The 23503-nt window shown below is 37.0% G+C and overlaps 1 protein-coding gene across 1 annotated transcript; it reads left to right on the top strand.

Moving 5' to 3' along the window:
* Window positions 1-271: 271 nt before the first annotated feature.
* AFP (alpha fetoprotein) lies at window positions 272-21851 on the top strand. Its single transcript, XM_086407356.1, has 15 exons — window positions 272-449; window positions 929-980; window positions 1940-2072; window positions 4073-4284; window positions 6051-6183; window positions 7535-7632; window positions 10567-10696; window positions 12508-12725; window positions 14313-14445; window positions 14973-15070; window positions 15857-15995; window positions 17977-18200; window positions 19377-19509; window positions 21065-21119; window positions 21702-21851. Exons 1-14 carry the CDS (start codon window positions 365-367, stop codon window positions 21107-21109), a joined length of 1833 nt encoding a protein of 610 aa, XP_086263482.1. The 5' UTR covers window positions 272-364; the 3' UTR covers window positions 21110-21119; window positions 21702-21851.
* Window positions 21852-23503: the final 1652 nt, after the last annotated feature.

Here is a 23503-nt window from a genome sequence, read left to right as displayed (position 1 = left end):
TTTATCTATGGCCCTGTTAACTTGTGTTGTGCAATTTAGGGAAAAGTCACATTCTTGAATGCCTGTAGTTTGAGAAGAATATTTGTTATATTTGCAAAATGGGATGAGTTTGCAAGTTTCATCCCCCTCCCCTTTTTCCACCCAAAGAAGGTCTGTGTCCTTGAACATAAAACGCAAATAATCCCTGTGCTGTTAATTATTAGCAAGTCATCCTATTTGGAATGTAAGGAAATAAAGTAACCGATGTACTGGCAACAGATTACTAGTTAACAGGCCTTGCTAGAGAAGACTATAAAAGAATTTCAGTTCAGTTTTCAATATTCTGCCCCAATCATCACCACGGAGGACAAAATAACTAGCAAGCATGAAGTGGGTGGTATCATTCTTTTTACTTTTTCTACTAAATTTTAGCGATTCCAGAACAATGCATAAAAATGCATATGGAATAGGTAAGATATTTTGTGTTTTTCTTTTGTCTTTTTTCTACATGAGAATTCTTAAATCTGTATTTATTCATTTGCTTTGAATTATTTATCATATTGCTCCACATAGAGGATACATATTTCATTGGTGAATAGCTTAAAATGAATGATAAATTTATATCTTTATAAGAGTACAAGAGTTTTACAAAATCATGGCAGTGTTTAACATTATCTGTGACTAGTTCAATAGTGTTAAAACACTGGAAGATATAAAATTCGAATTTTAGTGTTAAGTCTACAATAAATTATTCTGCTTAACTCTATTTCTAAGCTTCTTTGTTTTCCCAAGTACAAAATTAAGATATTTGGATAGATGATTCCTAATGTCTTCTCAGTTCTAAAATTGTATAGTTCTAACTGAGACACAAACATTATATCTAGCAATGATGCCTTTCCTGACTGCAGTTGAAAACACCATTTTTCATGAAATTTATCTTGCTTTCCAGATTCCATATTGGATTCTTCCCCATGTTCTTCAGGGACGAATTTAGTTGGCCTGTAAGTTTTGCTTGTATAAATGCACTTTAAATATGTACAGCAATGAAAATTTAATTTAGATAATTGAATAAAATTGGACAGCTCTATGAGTTTTTAAAAATGTAAAAGCAAACAAGACAATGTTAAGAAAAATTATTTATGTTGAATATCAAATTGATATTGAAAAAGTTGAATGGTTGACCCATGCCTTAGATGTTAATCTCAACCTCTAGATTCCTTGTAGATCTATGGGACAAACAAAATCAGATTTTAGAACTTGAAGAGTAATGTCTGATTGATGGTAACTCTATACGAATTCAAGAATTTTTCTCATCAATACCAATAGGATGATAGTGTCATATTTTCTAATCTGAATACTGCTTAATCCTAGTAACAGATAGTAGAAGGTGAAATGTTCTATTTTTGGTTATTTGTAGAAGGTATGTTGTTCTCTTGAATGCTGTCTTTCTGTTCCATACTTCTGAAGTTTCTAATAATGATTTTAAAAGCATGTGGTATGGATATCGATTGCACACAGAAACCTGTGATAGTATAATGCTTTGGGTTAATCCATGATCAGATCTTGATCACCCTGGGAGTAGACTCAGGCAAAGGTCTACTGACTAATTCTCTGCTTAAACACACACACACACACACACACAACAACAAACTAAAAAGAATATAGATACGTTCAAGTATGGATACATTGCAGTGGGTGGATGACCACGAAAGGAGGAACCATTCTTAGGGGAAATCCACTTATTTTCTTTGTTAACAGATATATGTGTATTCGTGGGGGAAAGGGACAAGAAGAAGATGGACATTTCTTCTGGATGGCTAAAATTTACATACATTTTTAGCAAAAGTCATCCCCTCAGCAGATTACAATATAGCAGAAAACAAAAAACCCAAAAACTAACCTTGAGAAAGAGAATGATAGAAGTCTGTTTCTTAAGCATTCATATATATTTTTGTTTTAGAGCTACCATATTTTTTGCCCAGTCTGTTCAAGGAGCCACTTACGAGGAAGTAAGTCAAATGGTGAAAGATGTGTTGACTATAATAGAGAAACCCACTGGCAGTAAGCAACCTGCTGGGTGTTTAGAGAACCAGGTGAGTGGATAGCAATAATTTTTTAAAAAATTATTGTGATATTTGACTAAAACTCAGCATGCAAAAGAGAAGATGCAGGGACTGTTTAAGAAATAAATACATTGAATTATTTGAAAACCTGTTTTATGAGAGGAGGTTTAATTCTGACTCACTGGAGAGAGCAGAGGAGAAAACAATGGATGTCTATTGTAAAGAGATGCTATAAGCATGGGACTAAGAGCTAAGGTTCTGAAATCAGAGTATCTGGGCGACTGTGCGCATATTACTAAACTTCTTTGAGTTTAGTTTCTTTATCTATAAAATGAGTGATAATAATAGCTTCCATTTCTGGATTGTCATGGAGACTGATATGATGAGTAGTAGGAGTTAATTTTTATTAAGCAAACAATGTGACAGCCATTCTTCTTGGGAATGTTATGTACCTATTGATAGTCAAAATATTTTGTGACATGGAGCATAGCTTTGATGAATCAGGATGAATGTTCAGTGAGCCAAGAGATTTTGGGTAGGCCTTGTTGGCAGAGTATCAGCTTTGCTTGCAAATGCTAATTTATTAAATATTTGCCATAATCCTAGGGGGCAGATGGAAGTCTTCCATTTGGGGAAGCCGAAGCACAGAGAGGTTAGGTAATTTTCTTAAAGGCAACTCACAACCAGAATTTAACATCCTCAGTGGCTTTGTTATATTAGACTCTACACTGTAGCAAATGTGAGGAGCATAGCACAGATTAAGGTTGCCAGATTCAACAAATAAACAACAACAAAAAAATAGGAAGCCCTCTTAAAATTGAATTTCAGATTAACAATGACCACTTTTTTAGAATAGAATAACCTAATGTAGAAGATCAATAAATGACAGTTATTATTGGTTATTATTATCTCAATATAGAAAATAACTAAGAACTTTAAAATAATTAGAGCTACCAATTATGAAACAAAATGCCCAGAGAATCCTCTGTCATGATGGGGCTAATGAAGTAGCCAAAACATGATGCATCTACATTATTATAAAGGAGATGCCCTTTTAAAGATATAAAGTATTTATAACTCTGAAATTGATGACTTAATAAAAGTCCCTGATGGGCATCTCTATTTTTGACTTGACCTGATAGTCTAAAAATGTATGTAAAATAAGCAAAATGCATGTTATATCACAGCTTTACATCCGATGAGATATCCAAGGTGATGTGATGTGATTACATCTTGGATGTGACTTAGTGATAAGTCACTAAGAATAGTGACTTATCATTGTAAACCTGAAGACATAATTTTTATGTAAATTGGGAAATGGAAGTCTTAGTTACGATTTCTAGGATTCTCTAAATATTAGTAGTTTTAAAAGCTAAATAAAAAATGTCCCTAATTGAGTGAAACACACATAATTCTCAGAGGCATTCATCGGGCTATTGGTGTCATCAACTGATTTTGGTAAAATTAAGGCAACAAAGAAGGATTTTAAACATTTAAAATGTACATTTTAATTTTTTTTTTTTTTTTTTTACACTGTGGGTCTTGTGGGACCTTAATTACCCAACCAGAGGTCAAACCCTGGCCACAGCAGTGAAAGCGCTGAGTCCTAAAGCACTGGGCTACCAGGGAATTCACTAAAACATTTTAGCTAAATGTATAATTAGACCCATTAAAAGTATTTGAGGCTATTCTTATTCCATTTCAAATTATTTTGATTTTTGTCTGAAAATAATCTCCAACTTTTAGATCAGTGTCTTATCACAAGAATATCAGATGGAGTATCTATGTCCTGCTTTTAAGACAAAATAATTTTGTCATGTGTATTACTCAAGGTTGGCAACTAAATTCCATTTTCCAAACACAGCAAAGAAAATTATCCCATCAGGATGAAACTAAATATATTGGAATTTGTAGGGGGAAATTATTTTCCTAATCCACAGTTCTGATTCTAGATATTAGAAGACTTTTCATGTATTTTGCAGCATTTTTAGGTAAAGTTAGTTGTCTTTCATTACAAATAAATCTTCTAGGTATCTGCCTTTCTGGAAGAAATTTGCCGTGAAAAGGAAATTCCTGAAAAGTATGGGCTTTCAGACTGCTGCAGCCGAACTGGAGAGGAAAGACATGACTGTTTCTTGGCACACAAAAAGGCGGCTCCAGCTTCCATTCCACCCTTTCCAGTTCTGGAACCTGTCACAAGTTGTAAATCGTACAAGGAAAACAGAGAGCTGTTCATAAACAGGTAAGACCCCAGAAAGAGTGCAGTGCCAAGCAGAATCTAGAAATTCTGCAATTTGTGAATGTAGTCTAATGCATGGAGAAAAAAATGTTTTGTGTGGCATCTTCTGAACTCTTTCCCTGTGAAATTAAGTGAGCAATGTTAAATGTAACTTTGTCTCCACAACAGGTAAATAGAAAGGGGTAGACCACACAGGAGACCCACCAGCTGTTAGTCTCAGACACACCTTGTTTTTCCTAATTTTAGCTTGCCCAAGAATAATATTTAGCTTGTCCAATGTTTCTATGGCACAAATGACTCCTTCTAGAGCCAAACATTTGGTATTTTGTGTTCATCAAATTGCTTGGAAAAAAAAAATTAGCCATTCAGGAATGTTTAAGATACATAAGCGTGTCTAGCATTTATTGAGCATTTAGTATGTTTTAGGGACGTGTGTAATTAAAAGACGCTTACTCCTTGGAAGGAAAGTTATGACCAACCTAGATAGCATATTGAAAAGCAGAGACATTACTTTGCCAACAAAGGTCCGTCTAGTCAAGGCTATGGTTTTTCCAGTGGTCATGTATAGATGTGAAAGTTGGACTGTAAAGAAAGCTGACTGCCAAAGAAGTGATACTTTTGAACTGTGGTGTTGGAGAAGACTCTTGAGAGTCCCTTGGACTGCAAGGAGATCCAACCAATCCATTCTAGAGGAGATCAGTCCTGGGTGTTCTTTGGAAGGACTGATGCTAAAGCTGAAACCTCAATACATTTTTGGCCACCTCATGTGAAGAGTTGACTCATTGGAAAAGATTCTGATACTGGGAGGAATTGGGGGCAGGAGGAGAAGGGGACGACAGAGCATGAGATGGCTGGGTGGCATCACCGACTCGATGGACATGAGTTTGGGTGAACTCTGGGAGTTGCTGATGGACAGGGAGGCCTGGCGTGCTGCAATTCATGGGGTCGAAAAGAGTCCGACATGACTGAGTGACTGAACTGAACTGAACTGAACTGAGGGACGTGTGTGCTTGGCACATATGATCATATTGATGCTCACAAACAGCCTATCAATTCTCCTTGTCCTCTTTCTCTTGATTTCTTTCCTTCCTCTTATTTGCAGATGAGGAGATTGAAGCTTAGACAATTAAGGCAATTGTATGAGGGCATACAGCTAGTACATTCCCAAGAAAGTATTTGAGTCCAGGTTCTCTGTTGGGGAAGCCTGTGTCTAATTCTTAATCACTTCTATCTTCCCTGGTAGTGCCTAATCCAGAGAAATATAGAACCTGCCCTTAGAACATCTCTGCTACAATGATTGCCAGGGTGGATAATCCCATTTTGCACTGATAAGAAAAAAATACTTTACCTTTCTTCTTTATTTAGTGAAAGTCTGGCCTTTCTGATTCTGGAAACATGTCTGAGTAGACTTTTTGAAAAGGATACTTTAATAAGAGTCACAGTCAGTGGTTCTGCCTGGTTTGTTCTCATAATAGAATGTAGGATTGGCTGTCAGATTTTTCTTTTTCTTGGAGCATCTTTATTTATTTTTATTAGAGGATAATTGCTTTACAATATTACGGTAGTCTCTGCTGTACATCAATGTATAGCAATCATAATTTTATATATATATATCCTCCCCCTGGAAGATCTTTAGTGAGGAAAATTTTGACAGCAAGTGGAAAAAATGACGATTTTCCTAATCTTTAAACAATTCCAGAGTCCAGTTCCAAGCAATAGCAGTCCTATTTTAATGTGTTTGTAAATCTTACTGCTCCTTTTCATTTCAGATACATCTATGAAATAGCAAGAAGGCACCCTGTCCTGTATGCACCAACAATTCTTTCTGTGGCTACTCAATACAATAAAATTATTCCACATTGCTGCAAAGCTGAAAATGCCACTGAATGCTTCGAAACAAAGGTATTATATTTGTAGGGATATCTGAACCAATAACTTCAATCTGATTATAACTGACTAAAGCAAAAAAAAAGTTAGAAATATGCTCTGTGTATAGAGTATCATTTCCAGAATAGGATATATTTCAGTAGTCTGCTATTCTTTGGGCTAAAAACCTGGGTTTGCTGGGTTTTTTTTAATTCATTCTTTTATCCATCCATTCAGACAATGATTATTTTATTATTAAGGAAGTAATTTTGGTGGGATAAAGACAGAGGTAGAAGTGATAACATAAATGAAGGAGAGGAGTAGAAGGTGAAAGAAGATAGGGCAGGAGGAAGAGGAGAAAACGAGCAGGAAAAGAGGGAAAAAAGTGAGAGAAGTAGGATAAATGCTTTATATTTGTTATTTCTTTTAAACCTTAGAATAAATTTGAAGTAGAAGTGTTACTGTTATTTAACAAACAAGGAAATTTAAATTTAGAGATGTGAATAGATTTCTTAGGTTTGGAGAGCTAGAATAACATCCACAATTCATTACTTGTTGCTTAAAGTCACCAACTCGATGGACATGAGTTTGAGCAAGCTCTGGGAGTTGGTGATGGACAGAGAAGCCTGTCATGCTGCAGTCCATGGAGTCACAAAGAGTCAGACATGACTGAGTGACTGAACTGAACTGAATTAAAAGTCCTATAATAAAAATTTCCTAAGGACAGTGACTATTCCTAGAATGTCAGGCTGTGATGCAATCTCACTTTTTGTGACTGAGCAGCCACTTAAGAAATTATCAGGCTTCAATTTGCTCAAAATTACAGTTGTTTATTCATTCTCAAGTATGAAAATTGCAGTGTTTTTGTTTCAAGTTACTTTTAATAAATCTGTATGGCATAGATATATATAAACCCATCTAAAAGAAAAAAGCATGAATAAAGTTTTGTAAAAATAGTTATAATTTATAAATATTAAAAAATATTTTAAATATTTTAAATAAATAAATAATTTAAAAATGTTTATAATTTTTAGCAAAGAGTTTTTGTAGAGTTTTATGTTTTATCTGTGAGCTTTCCTGGTGGCTGGCTCAGTGATAAAGAATCCGTCTGCTAATGCAGGAGACCTGGGTTTGACCCTTGGGTTGGGAAGATCCCCTGGAGAAGGAAATGGTAACCCACTCAAGTATTCTTGCCTGGGAAATCCCATGGACAGAGGAGCCTGACAGGCTACAGTCCGTGTGGTCACAAAGAGTCATACATGACTTAGTGACTAAACAACAACAATAAATACGTTAGCTGTACCTGTTGTTTTTCTAATTATTAGAGTCTAACAGGGAAAATGCATTCTTTCTTGACACTTTTTTTTTTGTTTGTTTTTCTGTCTAGGTAACATCAATTACAAAAGAATTAAGAGAAAGCAGTTTGTTAAATCAGCATATATGTGCAGTAATGGGAAAATTTGGACCCCGGACCTTCCGAGCCATGTAAGTTTGAGCTCTATCTAGAAGATATCTGTAAAACTTCCATTTTGTATTTTGAGTCCACTTTTCTTGTTAATACTGTTGTAGACAATGAAGTTTCCATTGATGAGAGCTACTGTGGGCTTCCCTTGTAGCTCAGCTGGTAAAGAATCCGTCTGCAATGTGGGAGACGTGGGTTCAATCCCTGGGTTGAGTAGATCTCCTGGAAAAGGGAAAGGCTACCCACTCCAGTATTCTGGCCTGGAGAATTCCATGGTCTGTATGGTCCATGTGGTTGCAGAGTCGGACACGACTGAGCGACTTTCACTTTCACTTTTCACTGTGATTAGAATCATGAAATCTTAGGAATGGGGAGAACAGATCAGTCTGCTATTTAAAACTTTCTAAAGTCTAGACGAGATAATGCTTAGAGAAGGCTTCAGAGATTTATGCTACTTACCTGTTCTTCTAGATACTCAAGTTCTGGACTTCAACTTATTTATACCTCCTAGTTATAATTATTTTCCTGCATTCTCTACAAAGTAGATTAGCCTTCTCTAAGTATCATTTAAAATTTCTGGCTTAACAAAACATTTTTTATATTAATTCTGCTTCTACTCTGCTATAAAAGTCCATTATGCCAATTGTTGCTCTTCATAAATATTCACTTGAAGCAATAATATAAAAATCTACTGTCCAGAGGAAAACAAAATTGCCATTTCTGAAGAACTGGCATGTATTTTCCTAACTGATGAAAGCATATGTTAATAACTCACTGAAGTCTGTTTTCTTGTCCCAGCTGCTAAAAAAGCTCAGAGGCAAATTGGGAGTTTTTCAATTGACTGTTATACTTAGCGTATTTGCCCTCTCTTTCTTCTCTTGACTGTATTTATGTATGTATCTGTGTATCTATCTATCTAGTCTATCACTTATGTATCTAATTTATCTCATTTATCTATTTTTTGTTGTTAGAATGAGAGGAATATTAAAAAAACAAAACCCAAACAACTGAATCATGTAGTTCAACCTCTTCCTTTTCAGACTTGAGTAACCAAAGTCCGGTCAGATTAAAGCAGTTTACCCAAGACCACATTACTGGTCATCAGAACCAAGTTTTTCTAGGTCCTTGTCATGATTTATTTCCATCACATTTGCTTGTCTGCTATGTCAGTAATCTCTAATTGTCTGAATCCTCACAACTGAGACTTTGAGGTCAAATATGGGAATCAGAGAAGGAAACGGCAACCCACGCCAGTGTTCTTGCCTAGAGAATCCCAAGGATGGGGGAGCCTGGTGGGCTGCCGTCTATGGGGTCGCACAGAGTCGGACACGACTGAAGCGACTTAGCAGACTTAGCAGCATGGGAATCAGAATTATCAGTGATTTAGCGCGGCACTAGCCAGCATGGCAACCACGAGCCACAGGAAGCTCCCAAGCACTTGGAATGTGGCTAGTGTAAAGGAGGAATTGTGCTCTAAGTGTAAAGCCAGATTTCAAAGACTCAGTATGAAAAAGAAAATGTGCGATATCTCATTAATAGGCTTACTGTTATAAACAACAAGGACCCACTGTATAACATAGGAAACTATATTCAATATCTTGTAATAACCTATAATGGAAAAGAATCTGCAAAAGAATATATATATATAAAACATATAAAAATGAGTCACTCTGCAGTTAGCACACCTGAAACTAACACACTGTAAATTAACTATATTTCAATAAAAAGTAGTTAAAAATAAATTTTAACCTTGATTGAAGTATTATTTTTTATATATTGTACTAAAAAACATATTATTACAGCAAATTTAACCTGTTCCTTTTTACTTTTTAGTATGGTTGCTAGGAAATTTTAAATTATATAACTGGTTCAAAGTGCTCTTCAGTTTTAAACTGAAGCATTTCTAGTATAGAAAAACAGCTGGCCTGCTAATTGAAGAGTACCAAGTATATGCATGTAAAGTATATTTATTTGCTTGTTTGTTAAATGACACATTTAAAAATATTGTACTTGGTAAAAACAAAGTTTTAAGTCATGGATTTAGTTCCAAGACTGATTGATTCTTCTTGGAGGAGGTCAGATTATGCTTTAACTACCCTCCAACTCTATTAGAAACTTAAAGATTAATTCATGACCTACTTTATTTAAATTTACCTTGGTAAAACAATGTAAGTTAACATATTAATCTTTAAATTCCAAAACCAAAAATGGAATAAAAACCAAAGGAAAAAAATATTATTATAATGATATTATTTATCATTTGACATCCATAAGTGATTAAAGTTAAATATTCTCAGTTAAAAAAGAAAGTCTGTCGACTAGTAGCAGCAACAATACCAGTTACTCTAGGGTGCAGAGGTCTCAACTAAATAGCTCTTAAAATTTACATAAAATATGCAGAAGGAATAAGAATTTTTATTTCTGGCTTCCTTTGTGGGTCATACTATATGTCTTGGCATAATGACACATCTGAGTGTTTAGTTGGCTTTGCTTTCTTGTTCCTGTTTATTCACACATATGCACCCTCCCCATATTCTCAGGAGTGTTTTTTTTTTCCTCCCAAGTAAAAAAATTATTACTGTTCTCAAAGAATTTGCCACTTCTTAATTATTTTTCCTTTTCAGTTTTTTCCCACCTTTTCACAACAAGGATCCCAAATACTCAGCATCAGGATCCAACAACAAAGAGATAAATATTGTTGCAAATCACAAAAAAGGTTTTAGGAAAAGATGCATTAGTTCCATACCATTTATAGGGCCAGATCACAGTTTATAGAGTCACTGCCTTGAAAGACTGGGGTAGAATTGATAAGATGTGTAACACTTCCCCTTTTCTTTATAAACAGGAACATTTCGGCCTTTTCTCCTTGGAGTGCAACTAGATGAACACTCTTCTATGCATGTTATTTCATCTTGGTAGATAGCCATGATTGATTTCTAATTCTTTTTTTCCCTTAGAACTGTTACTAAAGTGAGTCAAAAGTTTCCCAAAGCTAATTTTACTGAAATTCAGAAACTGGTCATGGATGTGGCCCACATACATGAGGAATGCTGCAAAGGAAACGTGCTGGAGTGTCTGCAGGATGGGGTGAAGAGTTTTGCCTCCTATAAAAGATATCTCCACTCTCCTTTCTTTCTCTTGCTCTCATTCTAAATGGGAGAAGGCTGTTGTGAGTTGGTCATAGGTGCGGTAACTAGCTCACAGTGAACAACCGTCTTTGCTGACTTTGTTTTTTACTTCAAGCATAGGCTCCTCTTGCTAGACCATTCATTTTTACTTTGAAAGGAGATGGTAACCTCTTGGGAACCCCCCACATAGAACTGAGGGCGGGCAGACTCTTTACTGTTAATATATTTGTTTTTCCATCCATTTGTACTTTCAATTGACAGTATATATTGAATACTTTCCATGTGCTAGCCACTGTTGGGATCACCTATTAGGAAGACACAAGCTGACTTCAAGGAATTTACTGTCTAATAGGATAGATAAGACATGTGACCTCCTTGGGATTAGGGACTGTCTTTGATTGGCTGTTATTTCTGTAGGCCACCAGCACAATGCCTGGCACATGGAAGGCACTCTATATTATATTCATAGAGCTATTACATGAATACAACAAAATAATATAAGAAACATACAACAACACAAAATACTGTTTTACAAAGTAAAAAGCTAGCCATCAAGGAGAGGTGTGAATAGCGGGCTCTAAGATAATTAAAACCCAGAAACAAATACACCCAAAACAGAACCTCAAGCAGGCCATAGTCAGTTGAGCTTTAAGCAGTGTGGCATTGATCTATTTTGGGCCACCCTGGGCTTCTTAGGTGTTGTGCACTAGGCCTGTCTGTCTCCAAATTTCTCCCTCTCTGGTTCCCTGTGATACACCTTCTTCTTTAAGGAGGCTTAAAATCATTGTTCCTAGATATTTAGATGGCTTGAAACCAGAGCTGGAATGTGGTTTCTAGAAGGTTGAAAGTGAGGGTAAAATGCTCATTTCAACCAGTCCAATGGCAGTTTGTCTGAGATAGACTTTGAAGTCAGCAAAAAGCCAAGGCTGCTGGGGAGACCTGAGGGTGACTCTGAGCCCAGGCAAAGAATCTTGGTGTCGGGAGTTGGGGAAAGTGAACTGGGGATGCTGCCGCCAAGGCAGTTTTCCTATCTCATTTATTTTTCCTTTTAGAAGCACTTACCTTCATATTAAGAATGGTAATAAGAACAATTTTCTCTTTGTATCAGTTTTAGTTGACAATTTTACTAAGTGGTATGGTCATTTCCTAAAGTTTAGTTTTTTCAGTTTTTGGATTGTATAACCATCCTTTTCCTTTAAGGTGGAAAAAATAATTTAAGTATGGTATATTAGTTGGATTTTAACAGCTGAATAATGGGTTCTAATTGTTCCTGGTAAGAATGCACAGAATTTTCAGAGGGACATGTAAGCTCAGCTTCTTTCTTGGTCACTTACATGCCTTGAACATTTCATTGTCTATAGACTGCCCTCTGGAGGTCATAATGGATTACTGCAGATTGTTTTGCTAAAAATGAATCTTTTGCTCTCCATGATATGCCATCAATAACAAATGTTTAGTAGCACATTTCAATACTAATAGAAAGATAAGCATCAACATGCACGTCATTAATTTTGAGGCATACATTTGTCTTTTGTTTTTAAAAACTTGCTATGAGGGTAAAATAGATTTAGCTGCACATATGAAAAGAAGAAATGAACAAACAAGGTTAGGTGAAAAGACGTGAAGAGAGATAGAAGGGAGAAAGCCCTACCATAAAAGGGGAGACAAGGCAAATGTCTTTTTCCTTCCATCTTTCCTTCCTGGGATTGGCCTTAAGATCCTGAATTAAAGAGTAAATTTTTAAAACTTAGACTTGTTTTTCTATTACAGGAAAGAGTTATGTCCTACATATGTTCCCAACAAGATATTCTGTCAAGACAAATAGCAGAGTGCTGCAAGTTGCCCACCACACTTGAACTTGGTCATTGCATAATTCATGCAGAAAATGATGACAAACCTGAAGGCTTATCTCCAAATGTAAATAGGTTTTTAGGAGACAGAGATTTCAACCAACTTTCTTCAAGGGATAAAGATCTCTCCATGGCAAGGTAACACACTCTGTAAATGTTGTGTTCACACAAGTAAGAATTATGATGTGACTGACAGCTTTGTGTTGTTGAAATGGTTTCTGAACTCAGTATGTGAGGATGATTCTAGAATGTTCTAAGCCAAAATATAATTAGGCAGATAACAAGGGAATAAAGAATGGGATTTCTTAAACTGATGAGACTTTCACCCTTGCTGTTGCTCACTGGCTTGCTTATGAGGATGCATTTTGTTTTGTATCAATTTCTCTGGAATCAGAAGCATTATCATCCTTGTATGGATTGCTCATATAAAGATCACCGTTGGTTTTCCGAGTAGGTTATAGATATTTTTATAATAAGAAGGGCTCATAATTAAAAATGTGCTTTTTCACTGTGCATGTTTTAAAAACCTTTCCCTCAAGTATAACTTAATAGATAGTGCTAGATAGAAGGGCCTTTACAGTAGCAGTTTATTTGCTATTTATTGAATATATGTTTTATTTTTTTAAGAAAATAAAAATGCATTTAAAGATATTTGCAGTATGGCACTAATAACTGTAATTTACAGGATATGTTCTCATTCTATTTGCCTTTAAGGGGAACGAGCAGCTAAGTTAGTACATTTTCCTTTATTGTACAGTGTGTATCAATGGACAGTGTTACAGGAGGGACTGTGCAGCTCTTAGGACATTATACTTAATGATCTCCAAAGGTCTTTCTAAATTTAAGAGTCTGCTTTTAATGTGGTAATGAAAATAATGGTGCAATTTTCTTTTTAATAATCCCAGAGGATGTTACTCTATTGTTGCCTTCAAATTAGACAGGCACACATTGTTTGCACCACTAAATTAAATTATGCAAACAAGAACAAAGTCTAGATTTCAGAAACTCAGGGACAATATTATTGGAGGCAGAACTAATATGACCTATTTCTACAATCTGGGAATACAATCAGTAAATTCAAGAATTCTCTTTAAATTTACCAGTTCATACATTCTGAAGCTGTTCATTTAATAGAAGCAATTCTTCAATTGGAAAGGTTCTTCGCAGTAGAAATTTTCTCAGCCAAGAATGATCTTTCCTCAAACATTCTGTGTGGCTTCCTTCAACTAGGTTTTTCTTTGGAAAGAGCTGCTCAAAGAGACTTTTCTTGACCACACACTCTAAATTGTCACCCTTTTCCGTCTTCTTTTATTTCTCTTCATTGATTTAGCACTACTTAAATTAGATGACCTATTGGTTATTTGTTTCTGTCTCCCTATAATGCATGCTTTTTAGAGGCTGGGCATTTTATCTAATACATTATTGAAACCTTCTTGCTTAAAGAAAATGCTTGCACAGAGATGGCAGTGGAAAAATATTTGTTGGATGGATACATTTAAAGTCCATAAGTGAAAAGCCAAAGCGAATGATGCAAAAGAAAGCAAAATACCATTTTAGAACAATTGGAGGGGTCATAATTTTCATGAATAATTTTGCCATGCATATAGTTGAAATCATATTTGACTTCTAGCTTTATTTATTTCACTGTTAACTCCTGCATGTCATATAGCAGAGGAATAATTTGTCTCTTAATTCCAATAACTTGTTTTTTCACACATATTTCAGATTTACATATGAATATTCAAGAAGACACACTAAGCTTGCTGTTCCAATAATTCTAAGGGTTGCTAAAGGATATCAGGAATTACTGGAGAAGTGTTCCCAGTCTGAAAACCCTTCTGAATGCCAGGATAAAGGGGTAAATTGCTCTAGTTTTTTAAAGAAAATCTGAAAACCTAGATTGATATCATGTATTGAAAGTGCTGTTTGTTTGAAAATACTTAGTAACTAATGAGTTGTTAGGTGGTTATAGCTATTAAATAGCTATCTAGCTAGTGATTAACTGGTAGTCAACAACTTTTGGCTTATTTTAGAAATACAAATGTTTTAACCAAAAGTTCTTTTATACACAGAATAAAAATAATATTCCTTTTGAATAGCTCCAGAAAGGCAAGAATTTTGTATAGAAAGAATTGTAATTTTTTTACCCAAGGATTGAGTTCCATCATACAGTAACTTGTGGTTCACACAGTTTTAAAATTAAATGCCTAAAGTCCATTTGCTTTAATTCTCATAATTCATCTTTAATATTAAAAAAACCCCTCTAAAAGTGATTTCTCTAAGATTGGTATCATAATAAAATAAGATATTATTTGGCCAAATTTTACATATAAAGTTGCTTGTACAGACAGAAAAAAACGTGTATAATAATGCTTGTATTTTCAGGAAGAAGAATTGGAGAAATATATCCAGGAGAGCCAAGCCCTGGCAAAGCGAAGCTGTGGTCTCTTTCAGAAATTAGGAGAATATTACTTACAAAATGCGTATGCTTTGTTTAAAGAATATTTTAAGTGATGTATGGGAAGATTCCCCTGGAGAAGGGAATTGCAGCTCACTACAGTATTCTTGCCTGGAGAATCTCATGGACAGAGGAGTCGGGTGGGCTGCAGTCCATGGGTCACAGAGTTGGACATGACTGAGTGCCGAACACTTAAGTGATTTAAAGTTAAGTGAGGGAAAGATTTATCTAAATTAACTACCCATGGCTATGCTAATTTCATCACCTAGTTGGACTGGTGTGCTCAGTCGCTCAGTCATGTCCGAGTTTTTGCGACCCCATGGACTGTAGCCCACCAGGCTCCACTGTCCAAAACCCCGTTTCCTGTTCCAGCAGGCGGCCTTCCCCAGGCCCCTCTCTTAAGAAACAACAGATGGCCTGTAGAGATGGCCTCCAAAGTCTGGCTTTGGGTTGCCCAAACCATGTGGATTTTTGCAGTAAGGAGACCCCTTCTATCATAAAGTTAAAACACCAAAAGATCAAAGTTCATTTCAAGGAAACTTTTGAGGGTGGGAATAAAGTCAGCCTGCTGTCCAGTGTTAATTTTCCCATTTAATTTCCCAATTAATTTCCCAATTTTCTGTTGGTGTAACAGGAGTGTAGGGAGTGAGTGTCAGAGTGAATGTGTCCCCAGTACTGGCCCAGGCACCATGTGGATGAAATAAATGAGCTGAATTCATGCCTTCTGATGCCAGAAGGGGGTCTTTGAGGAGTGGGGCTCCAGAAACAAGTGAAGGACTCAGCAAGATCTGGTGGGAAATGCTTCTTTCAGGTTTCTTGTTGCTTACACAAAGAAGGCTCCTCAGCTGACCTCGCCTGAGCTGATGGCCTTGACCAGGAAAATGGCGAACGCAGGAGCCATTTGTTGCCATCTCAGTGAGGACAAACAGCTGGCCTGTGGCGAGGGAGTGGTGAGTGTTCTGTTTGGCCCCATCCTGTTTCTGCTCTGTTGGACTTGAAATAGCCTTATGGTTCCCATTTGGGGGAAATGGTTAAGAACCAATGTGGAGATAGCTTTCCTGGACTTGCTTGATTAGTTGCGGTTGAAGGGGTGTAAGGACTCAGCTCCGAATGGCTGGCATGTGGTCAGGCTTCCTGTCCTTCTAGAATGGCAGTGAGTCTATTCAACAATTTCTGAGCAAGCTTTATGTACAGGGATGACCGAAAGACTGACACATCACTAGATTCATGATTTCACCAAATACCTAATGTTGAAAAAGCTTCAGGTTTGACAGATTCAGAATCTCTGTTTTATTTTTAGCCATATCAATGTTTTTGTCTTTTGTAGTTTAATTTTTATGGTGATGATAGTAGGGACAGTTTATCCCCCTTAACAGGGTACCAGGTATAGAACAGGGTAGTCCCACGTTCTGAATAATAAAATGACTTTCCAGTCTGTAAGGCCAATAACCTTTACTTTTTAACATCACTAGTGTCATACATATGATTACAGGTTTAATTTTTTCCATGATTTTTTCCCTTAAAGTCATAATTATGAATAAAATTGTGTATTTTTTCCCATTTTTCCTCTTTTGTATGATGAGGAGTTAATTGCTAGTAAGTCTTCATGTCCTGGAATTTTTTGGCAAAGGTTAGAAGTAAAAAGAAAACTTCCTGTAATTAAGCATTGTCATCTTTGTCATTTATGGAATCCCACATGTTAGGAGGATGCAGGGACAAGGGTGGTAGAATGCTTCAGGGGTATAGTTTCTGGGGGCCTTCTGCCTCCATTCCTGCCCCATTTCAGGACTTGTTAGTCTTGTCACACTGGGACAGCTGGTCATCTCACTAAGCTTGAGAATTTTCATCTGACGTCTGAGAACAGAAGTTGTCAAGGGCTGTCTTGAATGAGATAATCAGTATGACTCGCTCAGCACTAGCGTGATACATAGTATGCATACAAAATATGTTGGCCCTTATTACAAGTTATTATTAAGTGCTTAAGAAATATCTCTGGGGACTTCCCTGGTGGTCCAGTGGTTAAGTCCTCACCTTCCAATGCAGGGGGTATGGGTTCGATCCCTGGTTGAGGAGCTAAGATTCCACGTGCTTCACAGTCGAAAAATCAAAACATAAAACAAAAATAATATTATCAAAAATTCAATAAAGATTTTAAAATTGGTCCATATAAAAACTTTTTTGAAATAATAAAAAAAGGTATCTCTAAAGTGTGGAAGGTAGGTGAATTCTACATGAAGAAAGCCTTAAGGACACGCACACACACACACATAGGCCTTATTTCTTTTCAATTAGGACTATGAGCTTCCCTTGTGGCTCAGCTGGTAAAGAATCCGCCTGCAATGCGGGAGACCTGAGTTCAATCCCTGGGTTGGGAAGATCCCCTGGAGAAGGGAAAGGCTACCCACTCCAGTATTCTGGCCTGGAGAATTCCACGGACTGTATAGTCGATGGAGTCCCAAAGAGTCGGATACGACTGAGCGACTGACTCTTATGTATTAACTATGTGAAGAGGTTAGGTTTTGCTATTCTTACCTACAGAAAGAGATTCTCTGAATCCCAAAAGGAAAATGGAAAGTTCAACTAAATATACATGGAAAGGATAATCCATGTAATGATTTCCTGGGTCAGAGCAGAGACTTGCCCCTGTGGAAGTGTGTATGTAACTGCAAACGTGTTTTCAGTAGCTGACACAAATAGCTGAAGGGTCTGTCTTCCATATCACGTGTGGAACATAGGTAACTAAAAGCTGAAGTTTATCCCAAACAAGTGGGTAAAGGTAAATATGGCAGCACATACGCTGATACAGACAACACGTTTTCCTGTAATGCTAATGTTACTGGACATTAAGCATTACTGCAACAATTTTCCTGAATCAATGCTGTGGTTAATGCTCCATCTCTTTGCTTTCTCCTCTCTCACTCTCCTAACCAGGCTGACCTTATTATAGGACACTTATGCATCAGACATGAAGAGAACCCCATAAACCCTGGTGTTGACCAGTGCTGCACCTCTTCATACTCCAACAGGAGGCCATGCTTCAGCAGCTTGGTGGTGGATGAGACATACGTGCCTCCGCCATTCTCCGATGACAAGTTCATCTTCCATAAGGATCTATGCCAAGTTCAGGGTGTACCACTGCAGACAATGAAGCAACAGTAAGAAATAGTTATTTGCTATTATGGAGAAGACTGACAACACTAAATAGTGGTGGAGATTTCTACCTCACGCACCCAACACTCTTGGGCTCACCAGGAAAACGTTATCACTCCAAAGCACTTAAAGTGACTTTCAAAATAGTCTTGTCTCGGTGTCTTCTTAGCCTTTAGTCTAGAAAAATTCACTGGGGGCAGATGTTCCTGTTTGTAAAAAGAGTCTCCATTTTAACTATTGTTGTGATGCATTTTGAGATTAAGAAAAAGGGGGCAATCTGTTTAGGGTTAATTAGGATATATCTTTATAGGAAGTCTTGGGTACTTGCAACACAAGCACTGAATAAGCGCCTTTGCATTTTTCCCACACTATTTGCTCCTTGAAGAAAATAACCATAATATTTGATTCAACCATGAAGTATGGGTGTTAGGAAATGGAATGCACACTTCAGTTCATCGTGGGATGCATTCTGTAATGATGATAGTAATGCAAAGTGGAATTCATTTCTCCCAATTTCCATGCATTTTAATACTCCCATGCTTTGTAAAAGGTCTCCCTTCATTTTGGAAAACCTGTTCTTCCCTTTTTTCTGTCACAATCTGAGGCATGTAAGAATGCTGCCTCCTCTGGCAAGCTTCTCCCATTTCTTCAGTTAATGTGAATTCCAACATGACTATATTACTAAATGTGTTGTTGTTCAGCTGCTCAGCTGTGTCTGACTCTGTGTGACCCCCCAGATTTCAGCACTAAATGTGTAGTACAGGCAATTAGGATGGGCAGTGTTCACGTAGGGGTGTGGTAACTGTGAACGGCAGGGGTTTGGAAGCTGGAGCCTTTGAGCATAGATAAGACATATTATAGAAGACAGAACCAATCAGAAAGGATAATTTAGGCAAGTAAGAAGACTGTATTTCACTACATACAAGTACGGTGGAACTATGAAGTAGTGTTTCATCTATAATCCGCATAAATCCAGACCCGTGGAACATTTAGCATGGTTCTAGCCTCAGTCATTCTAATAAATATTAGACAAAATATATGTGGTAAGTCTGGTGATAATTGATGGAATGAGGATGTAGAACAAGGATTGCTGGAGCTCTGAAAGTTCTCTACTAAGAAGTTTTTAGAAAAATACCATCGCAAAGCAGACTTCTCTTATATATTGTTTTGTTTTGAAACAGGTTTCTCATTAACCTTGTGAAGCAGAAGCCACAAATAACAGAGGAACAACTGGAGACGGTCGTTGCAGATTTCTCTGGCCTCCTGGAAAAGTGTTGCCAAAGCCAAGAGCAGGAAGTCTGCTTTACAGAAGAGGTAGGCGCAGCTCGTGTTTATACTCAAACACTCGGCATGGAATTTTCTGTAATGAAAAATGAAAAGAATATCTCACTAATGTATAATTTTAAAATAATGCCAGAAATATTTATATTTAATTTAGAAACAAATCGAAAGACTATAATGTTTAAAAATAGTCATCAGATCAGATCAGATCAGTCGCTCAGTTGTGTCCGACTCTTTGCGACCCCATGAATCGCAGCACGCCAGGCCTCCCTGTCTAACACCAACTCCCGGAGTTCACACAGACTCATGTCCATCGAGTCAGTGATACCATCCAGCCATCTCATCCTCTGTCGTCCCCTTCTCCTCCTGCCCCCAATCCCTCCCAGCATCAGAGTCTTTTCCAATGAGTCAACTCTTCCCATGAGGTGGCCAAAGTACTGGAGTTTCAGCTTTAGCATCATTCCTTCCAAAGAAATCCAAGGGCTGATCTTCAGAATGGACTGGTTGGATCTATAGTTTTCCTAAATATTAGGAAGAAGTGCAATTTGGAATGTATAATGAGAGTTAGTAATTTTGATTTATTTCCTAGTGGAGAAAACCGTAAAGTGAATATATAATTAACTGATGATAATTTAGATGGCTTCTGGCCTAAAATTTATCAATTCAGCAAATGGATGAAAAGGATTTAGTTGAAAATTAATTGTGCAAACAGGATATTGGGGGAATATTTATAGAAAGTATATTGAATTCATTTAGGAGCAAGCCTTTGAATATTAACAGAGTAGTAATTAAGGATTATCTTAATATAATTATTTAGCAATTTTAGCTGGATTTACAAATTGGTTACACTTTGTAAGCCTCAAGTTTGTATTACTAAATACATTTGAATATAGCATCTGCTGCTGCTAAGTCACTTCAGTCGTGTCCGACTCTGTGCGACCCCATAGACGGCAGCCCACCAGGCTCCCCTGTCCCTGGGATTTTCCAGGCAAGAGTACTGGAGTGGGGTGCCATTGCCTTCTCTGGGAGTTTGGTATAGGAAATATAAGATCCACTGTTGATTGGAGTGGAGGATTTTTTCCACCTCTGGCTTCTGTTGTCCCAGTTTGTTTACATCAGAGTTGGATATCTTTATTTTAATCCATTTAATCTATAAACATGTGAATTTACCCCTAGCTAGTAGAGAGTTAACTGTGTCGTGACTAGCATAGTCATCTACTTTTTAATCTGATGAGTCTTTTTGATTGAGTTTACTTTTATTTTTTTCATTTTTTATTAGTAGTTGATGTACAGTATTATATAAGTTACAGGTATACAGTATGGTGATTCACAATTTTTTAAACGTTCTACTCCATTTATAGTATTGACTATATCCCCCGGGTTGTACAATATATCATTGTAGCTTATTTTATACCTAATACCTCTTACTCTCCTCCCTCCTTATCTCCCCTCCCTCCTTATCTCCCCTCCCCCTTTCCTCTCCCCACTCACTGGTAACCACTAATTTGTTCTCTATATCTGTGAACCTGCTTCTTTTTTGTTATAGTCACTAGTTTGTTGATTATTCTTTTCTATTTTTAATTTTCAGGGTCCAGCACTGATTTCAAAAACTCGTGCTGCTTTGGGAGTCTAAATTACTTCAGGTAACAAAAAGTTCAGAAAAGGCTAACTATAATGTTGATTCTCCCCAAATATTGATCCATAGCGAAATGCATCCTAAGAGCTAGCATTAAATACTTTCTTAAGTCAGTCAGTCAGTTCAGTCCCTCAGTCGTGTCTGACTCTTTGCAACCCCATGGACTGCAGCACGCCAGGCCTCCCTGTCCATCACCAACTCCTGGAGTTTACTCAAAATTGTCTCTACTGAGTTGGTGATGCCATCCAACGATCTCATCCTCTGTCGTCCCCTTCTCCTCTAGCCTTCAATCTTTCCCAGCATCAGGGAAATTCATTAAAAAAAAAAAAAATTTTTTTAAAGCCTGGAACATGATAATGTTCACAGTGTTAAACTGTTGATTTGAATAACTCAAAATTCTTTTAGGTTTTTTCACAGGCTTCAGAGAATGCCATCAGGAGGCCTTCCTATCAGTATATCTGATACAGCTCTGATATATGTACACATACACACACACATACACACACACACCTGATGCAAAATAATAAAACCAGTTACTGCATCTGTTAAATTAATTAATATTTATATAATATTTTTATTCTTGTTACAGGAGGAAGAGAAGAAAACAAGTCTTTATTTTTGTTTGGTGTGAATTTTTCCCTTTAATTCTAACTGATTTGTGCTTTTTGTGAATTAAAGAAATGATGAAGACTTTTATGTGAGATTTCCCTATCACAGAAATAAAATACCTTCAAATGTTTCCTTTTTCCTAGCCTGCTTATTTATGAAAACATGTAGATAATTTCTTTAAATCATTTTGTATACCATTGTCAGAAGCAGATTCTGGTCACAAAGCACTGAGTATTGGTCCCTGAAGGCGATTAAAGCTACTCAAGGATGGATTTATGACACTGAAGACTAAACTATACGATGAACTAAAACAAATGTTCCCAAGTAAAGCACTATTTGGTGCTTCCAGGGCATTCTGTTCATTAAATATCACTTAAGTATTCTAGTTTAACATCTACTTTTTTCTTAATCTTGTTCAGTTCTCTATTCATAGACCTTTTAAAACAGAGTGTTTACTGTAGTTATTTTGATTGACAGTAACAGACACTGTCACCAATTATTATTATTTCTTTCGATTCTTCAAGTATTTGTTGAACACTCACTGTATCTCAGGTCCTGTTCTGGGTGCAGTCACTGTCCTGCAGTTGCTCAAGAAAAGAAGGAAGCAATTAAGAGCAATGCAACAAGATTATGGCTATTATAGAGGCAGCAACATATTGTTGAGAGAATGAAAGAGTGGGTGAGACCAGTTGTGACTATGGAAAGTCACACTGGCAGAGACAAACATTTAAGTGTCTCAGAAGATGAATGGGTAAAGAAGAAGGCAAATACATGAAAAAGGAAAACATGAACTATGAAAAACCATGATGAATGAATGTATAGACATGGAAGATCAAACAAGACATGCATACTATATAGAATTGAGTGGATTCTCATGGGTTTTACCACAAAGGGTTTGAACAAAGTCTTATGGGCACCAGGAGATGAACATAACATGTAAGCAGAGTAATTAGTTTTTAAGGAGATATCTCATGAGATATGGAAGATGGGGAGTTCAGTTCAGTTCAGTTCAGTCGCTCAGTCATGTCCGACTCTTTGCTACCCCATGGACTGCAGCACGCCAAACCTCCCTGTCCATCACCAACTCCTGGAGTTTACTCCAACTCATGTCTGTTGAGTTGGTGATGCCATCCAACCATCTCATCCTCTGTCATCCCCTTCTCCTCTCGTCTTCAATCTTTCCCAGCATCAGGGTCTTTTCAAATGAGTCAGTTCTTTGCATCAGGTGGCCAAAATATTGGAGTTTCAGCTTCAGCACCAGTCCTTCCAATGAACATTCAGGACTAATCTCCTTTAGGATGGACTGGTTGGATCTTCTTGCAGTCCAAGGGACTCTCAAGAGTCTTCTCCAACACCACAGTTCAAAAGCATCAATTCTTCGGCACTCAGCTTTCTTTATAGTCCAACTCTCACATCCATACATGACCACAGGAAAAACCATAGCCTTGACTAGATGGACATTTTTTGGCAAAGTAATGTCTCTGCTTTTGAATATGCTGTCTAGGTTGGTCATAACTTTCCTTCCAAGGAGTAAACATCTTTTTATTTCATGGCTGCAGTCACCACCTGCAATGATTTTGGAGCCCCCCCAAAATAAAGTCTGCCACTGTTTCCACTGTTTCTCCATCTATTTGCCATGGAGTGATGGGACCAGAAGCCATGATCTTTGTTTTCTGTATGTTGAGCTTTAAGCCAATTTTTTCACTCCCCTCTTTCACTTTCATCAAGAGGCTTTTTAGTCCCTCTTCACTTTCTGCCATAAGGGTGGTGTCATCTGCATAT

This window comes from Bos grunniens, chromosome 6 (genome assembly GCF_055505025.1).
Source record: "Bos grunniens cultivar Pamir isolate PY7600 chromosome 6, Bosgru_T2T1.0, whole genome shotgun sequence".
NCBI classification, from domain to species: domain Eukaryota; kingdom Metazoa; phylum Chordata; class Mammalia; order Artiodactyla; family Bovidae; genus Bos; species Bos grunniens.
The sequence above is the reverse complement of the archived record's forward strand: the minus strand, read 5'-3'. Positions and strand labels throughout refer to the sequence as shown.